This window comes from Triticum urartu, chromosome 5 (assembly GCF_003073215.2).
Source record: "Triticum urartu cultivar G1812 chromosome 5, Tu2.1, whole genome shotgun sequence".
NCBI lineage: Eukaryota > Viridiplantae > Streptophyta > Magnoliopsida > Poales > Poaceae > Triticum > Triticum urartu.
Window position 1 is genome coordinate 297,463,883 of NC_053026.1, and position 5,385 is coordinate 297,469,267.

At 48.1% G+C, this 5,385-nt stretch overlaps 1 protein-coding gene across 3 annotated transcripts; it reads right to left on the minus strand.

The window, feature by feature from the left end:
* Nucleotides 1-394: 394 nt before the first annotated feature.
* Nucleotides 395-5,175, minus strand: LOC125508681. 3 transcript variants are annotated; one of them, XM_048673451.1, is made up of 4 exons: nucleotides 3,187-3,693; nucleotides 2,592-2,698; nucleotides 1,475-1,584; nucleotides 395-748 (listed from the first exon to the last, which is right to left on the minus strand). In XM_048673451.1, the coding sequence occupies exons 1-4, from the start codon at nucleotides 3,410-3,412 to the stop codon at nucleotides 691-693; spliced, it is 501 nt and encodes a 166-aa protein (XP_048529408.1). In that variant the 5' UTR covers nucleotides 3,413-3,693; the 3' UTR covers nucleotides 395-690. The 3 variants fall into 3 exon arrangements, 2 of the variants coding, with proteins under 2 accessions (XP_048529408.1, XP_048529407.1); XM_048673450.1 differs by having other exon boundaries at nucleotides 3,055-3,692; XR_007283711.1 differs by lacking the exons at nucleotides 395-748; nucleotides 3,187-3,693 and adding an exon at nucleotides 4,739-5,175.
* Between the last annotated feature and the right edge of the window lie 210 nt (nucleotides 5,176-5,385).

A 5,385-nucleotide genomic window follows, 5' to 3' on the forward strand; every position in this document is an offset into this window, starting at 1 on the left:
GACTTGAACTTTTCCCATTTGAATTTTTAATTTATGGTACTGATGGTACTAGAGAGTTTGTACTTCTCAAAAAATATTCTCTCTATGTTCTTTTACTTTTAGTTTTTAATTTTATTTACCACCCTTATCCTTACTGTCAATGTCATCACCATCGTACCTTTATGGTTTATATAATTGAACGGACTTACATTTTTACCATTCCTTCTTTTAAAAGCTTATGTTTTCTTCTCCAAAACTTTCTACCTGACAAGAATCAGAACTTATTTATTTTTTACATTCGTACTTCCAAGTGTCTTTAATGACATTTTCACTTCTTTACTTTGTTTTACCTCATCAAACAGGCGCACAACACATTTGAAGAAACAAAATACGAATCTTAGAAGCAGAAGGGGGATAACCATTGCACAGGACTTCATGTGTGCCTCCATCATAGAAAAATAGACTGAATTTTGCCAAGTTCTAAGGATGAACAAATGAATCATACAGAATATTGTCAAAACCCCGCATTTTTTCTCACTCAAACAAACTTCTGTACTTGCATACAACCCTCTTTGAACTTGGACGACACCTACTGCTCAACTTGGACTATGACCAGTGCTCAGCTCGAACGGAGGAGGTTGTCGTCGTTGCTTTTTAACCATGAATGCTTCTAAAGACACTGGGAATTGCTTCAAAACTGCTTCCTACTTTTTAACATGAGGGTTCTCTCAGCTGGGCCAAGAAGCAATGCATAAAACATATTTTTATTCTGCAAGAATGAAACACTCCAATAATTAACAACTAATCTATCAGTACATTTAGAACAATTTCAGTTTTGAGAACAAATTTCCATTGACGTGTTAAACTCTGAATCTGTATAGAGGACATGATGGGTCTCAGGCTACTTAGAAAATCTATGAAAAATTGGCAACAGGATTAGCCTCAACATTTTCCACTTGTAAGATAAACATAAAATAGAAGTACTAGCACTGAACTAGTAGGATTACCTAAAACATGGTATTTCCAGTTTGAGCAGAAGAATCTATGAAACCAGATTGCATGTCCAACCACAAACCAAGACTAACATGTGCTGTTTTGCTCAGTCTGGGATGGACTGTCAGTAAATATACCTTATTTTTGTACATACAAGCATATGGAAAATTATAGAATCAACATAGTATACCCTGATATGTAGCTGCACTGACGCTCTGGGAATTTTAGAACTGAAGAAGCACAGACTTGTTGCACAAATAAATAACATATAAATGTGTACTGTCCAATAGCGCCCGTGCCATGTATTCAGAATTTCCTCACACCATTTGTCATACACAAAAGTCATGTATGGCTATCAGGCACAACTTCTATATATAGAAGGGCCAGCAAGGTTCTCAGAAACCAACTAGGAGTACATGATTTCAATCAACTCGATGCTCATCAGTACTAGAATTACTGGACAAGAAGTTTAGATTTGTAGCAGCACACGCACTAAACTTACAGATTTTTCTTGAACTTATTTAGGTGACTGAAGACAAGCAATGAAAGATCTGGGTCAAGTAAAGATGTTTCTCTGAGCATTCTAGTCATCCCTCTCATCCCAACAAGGACCTGCAGAAAGTAGACACATTGTTCAGAAATTGGTTGGGTACCCATACTTTTATACTGAGGTAAACCTTTTCATTGAACTGTTGCCAAATTTTCAGAGAGTAAGGGTTATGCTCGAATCAACCTTCAGTACCTCTGTACCTTTGCTAGTCACTGCACTAAACTAAACTTCAGATAGAAAATAAGGTAACAATAGCAGCAATTGGTAGCTGCTTAGTAGTGGGCATGCATCAGCAGCAGCAGAAAAGGATGCGGCTGTGTCGTGCAGTCCTAGGTGCAGCAGCAGCTTGCAGCAAGGAGCGGCTTGCACTCAGATCCTTGAGCGACCGGCCATAGAGGAAGCAGTTGGACTGTTGAGCTGGAGGTCCTCGACCCCGCGACTCCTACAGCAGGCTCCACTTTTTTGCCGCTGAAGCATAAGCCATGGCCTTGGAGCGGGACGCGTCCTTGGCGGCGACATTGAACGGACAGGGCTGGCGGTAGGGAACTGCTTGTACGCGGTGGCAGGGAAATTGAAAGTAGAAATTGGACAACATAGGTACATCAAGTAATTGAACTGACTGAAGAAGAAATAATAAGTAAACAATACTCTTTTCTGTTATCTAGCAATAGCAAATGTTTTCGATTTTAAAAATGATGTATGACACAAGCAAAACTTGATACAGATTGTATGGACCCACAAGATATATAGACTAAAGTAAGAATTGACCTCAAATGAATCTAGAATAAGTTTTGGACTGAGCTAAATTTAGAAATTGGACTGAACTAGAATTAGAAATTGAACGGAACCAAGTATAATGCACTGAAAAGAACACACATGTACACGAACTGATTATAAAAGACGAACACGACCTGACAACAAGGACACACATGAACTGACAAGAACATACCGGTCATTAACAGATTATAAATGGTGACAACACATCATAGCAGCTTGCGATGACAGCGGATTAGAACAACACGTTCAGCACAAAATACATTGTAGGTGTGTATTGGAGCTTTTCCATTACCTCGTGGTGTGCTTGCCCACCAAAGCCGAGGTGTTCCTTCTGCATCCCTACCGCATGCCGCAGCGCCGAAGTACGAACTGGAGCGGCACTCCGCACTCGACCTAGGCCTAGCACCAACAATCCAGCAAGAGATGATATATGTAATGCATTTAGTTTTCCCAAATTCTTAGTTCAACAATTACATACTAGTATCCCAATCCCGAACAAACTAGATTACATAGGAATAGCACCAACGAGGTAAACTAGATTATACTTCTGATGTGAGTTTTTCTTTTGAACTTATATGGTTCCCTTCTCTGAATTGTTGCAGTAATTTGACTCGAACTTATAGCCTCGGTGGAGGACTAGACTCGAACTTGTAGCCTCAGTGGCGCACTAGACTCGAATTTGTAGCCTCGGTAGTTAGAATTGTTGAGCTTGGACGGGCAAGGGAGGTAGAGCTGGACTTTGGTAAGCACCATACCTGGACGGGGACTACGCTGAAGCAGTGCATGGGGGCTGGTTCCCGACCGCGCAGGGATAAGCAGTCGGGAGGAAGCACGGGGGAGGCGGTGGTGCCCATGTTGGTGAACGGCGGCGAAGTGGAGGTGGGTACCTGGAGTCACGGTGGAGGCAGTCGAGAGGAAGGCCGCCGTCCCTCCAATCCGGGTGTGGGCGGCGGCGCTCGAATCCGTGGATGGGCACCGGCTCTCGAAGCTGGGGGTGGCGGACGGGGAGGGGCCAGCGCCAGTCGGCGGGGAGGCGTCGGCGCCCGTCGGAGGGGAGGCGCGCGGGGAGGGGCCGGGGAGCCCGTTGGAGGGGAGGCGTGATCCGACACCCATCGACGGGGAGGTGCGCGTGGAGGGAGCGACGCCCGTCGGAGGGAAGGTGCGCGGGAAGGGGCCGGCGAGCCCGTCGGCGGGGAGGCGTGCGGACGGCCAGCCGGCGGCAGCGCGTGTGTCGGAGGAGCTACCCGTCACGGCGCCGTGGGCTCCCTCGCTCTGGCTGCCGCCGTCGCTCGCTCGCCCGCGACGGCTGGCTCCGGCGGTAGAAGGCGGGTTAGATTGAGACGGGTCGCACTCTTACAGAGACCGAGGGTAACAGAATAATATTCGTGGTAACAGAATAGTCCAACCCTATATATATATAGGACAACACTATTCTAATCCCGAAATTAGAATAGTTATTTGGATCACAGCCTCCTATATAGCAGCGATCGGGTTGTTCCCAAACTCCCGAACTAGTACATCCCTGTAAAAAAACACCCCAGGCCTGATCAACCTCCCACCCCGACCCCACGATTCCCCCCTCCCCGCATCCCCTCCGCCGCCCTCGCCCCGCCCAACGCCGATGCCGCCTCGTCCCCGACCACCGGTGCCTCCTCAGATCCGCCGCCACCACGCGGCGGCCAGCTCCCCCGCCAGGGATCCGCTGGGGACGGCGGCGGCCCGATTCCCTCCCGTGGCCAGCCACCTCCCGCTCCGCCCTCCACTTTGGCGGCTGCCGGCGGCCTTCCATCCGCGCTGGAGTTGCCCCACTCCTGGGTCCGGCCGCCGCGTCACCCCGCTCCTGGGTCCGTCCGCCGCGACGCCCCGTGCCTGGGTTCGGCGGCCGCGCTGCACACACCCCTCGATCCGAGCACACGAGCGCCGGCCTCCACCAGCAGCCCCCAGGCGCGCAGCCCAGCGGCCCACGGCCCCATCCCCCGACACCGTCCTCCCTAGCTGTCTCACCTTGGACGTCTTCCCTCTTCTGCCTAGAACTTATCCAACCTCTTGCCTCGTCGTCTTGGCGTTCCTCTTGCTAGCCAGTACATCTCGCAGGTGAACCAGAAGGTGCAGGTGCAGAGCTACCCTGTGCAGAAACGGAGGAGGAAAAACGATAAAAAAGGGTTGGCAGATCCAGTCGAGCAAGCTGTGGAAGAACAGCTCTGTATTTGTATTTGTTTGATGTATTTGTTGGCCTCCTCCCTCTTGTTCTGTCCTCCAACGATCCATCCGGGCATGCGTCGTCAGTGAAGACAACGATACTTCTTGCAGCAAAAACTGCAACATTTCTTCAGTAAATTTCCAAAAAATATTTGCAGGAGTTCTCCTCTATCAGTTCAACAAAATAACTAACAGCAGTTTGACAGATCCACGCCTGGAAGGAAGACTTCGTATGAGCACCTGCCGCCGATCATCGACCATGTTCCCAGGTAGCCATCCCGCCAGTGCCTCATCGTCCCTGAGGCCGCCCCTTCTCTAGCACGCAGCACCTTCGAGAAGGTGTGCGTGTGTGATGCTGCGTGCCGTGGCGGTGAGCGTGGCCGTGGGCTTGCGCCTGTTGTGCATGCGTGCTGGCGCGCTGTGCGCTCCCTGTGTGTTGTGTATGCAAGTGGTGCGCGTGCATGTAACGGCTCGGTGTGCTTCCATAGGCAGCCTGTGTGATTGCTACTGCCTAGTGCTACTACTGTTGACGCTTTTCCTTGGAATGTACTTGTGTATTTCTTTCTCTGAGTTTGCCTATTTGACCAATTGAATGATATGGTGTGGATAAATTATACTTTGTGGATGTCCGACATTAAAACACTTCCCCTAATTTTGAAGTAAAAACATTTGAGAAGTTTTTTGGCCATGAAAGTTCAAATGTCGTCGTATGCTAAAGTTCAGATGTTCGATAAATAGCCAGTTGACATAGTATAGAAGCTGAGTGGAACTACATGGAGATGAACTGTACTTTAATAAGAGATACACGTTAGTAATGTTTAAAAAAAGGTCCTTAAAAACATCCATATTCCTAGTTTTTCGCTCCATTCGGTTTTCCAAAATGTAAA

Bases quoted from the DNA above. Each gene is read 5' to 3' on its own strand.
- LOC125508681 (XM_048673450.1), bottom strand. From the start codon at position 3,412: ATGGGTGTCGGATCACGCCTCCCCTCCAACGGGCTCCCCGGCCCCTCC. The intron at 1,585-2,591 runs GTAATGGAAAAG...TACTTTCTGCAG, and splicing joins GTGGGCAAGCACACCACGAG to GTCCTTGTTGGGATGAGAGG. The intron at 749-1,474 runs GTAAGTTTAGTG...TCATTCTTGCAG, and splicing joins AATAAGTTCAAGAAAAATCT to AATAAAAATATGTTTTATGC.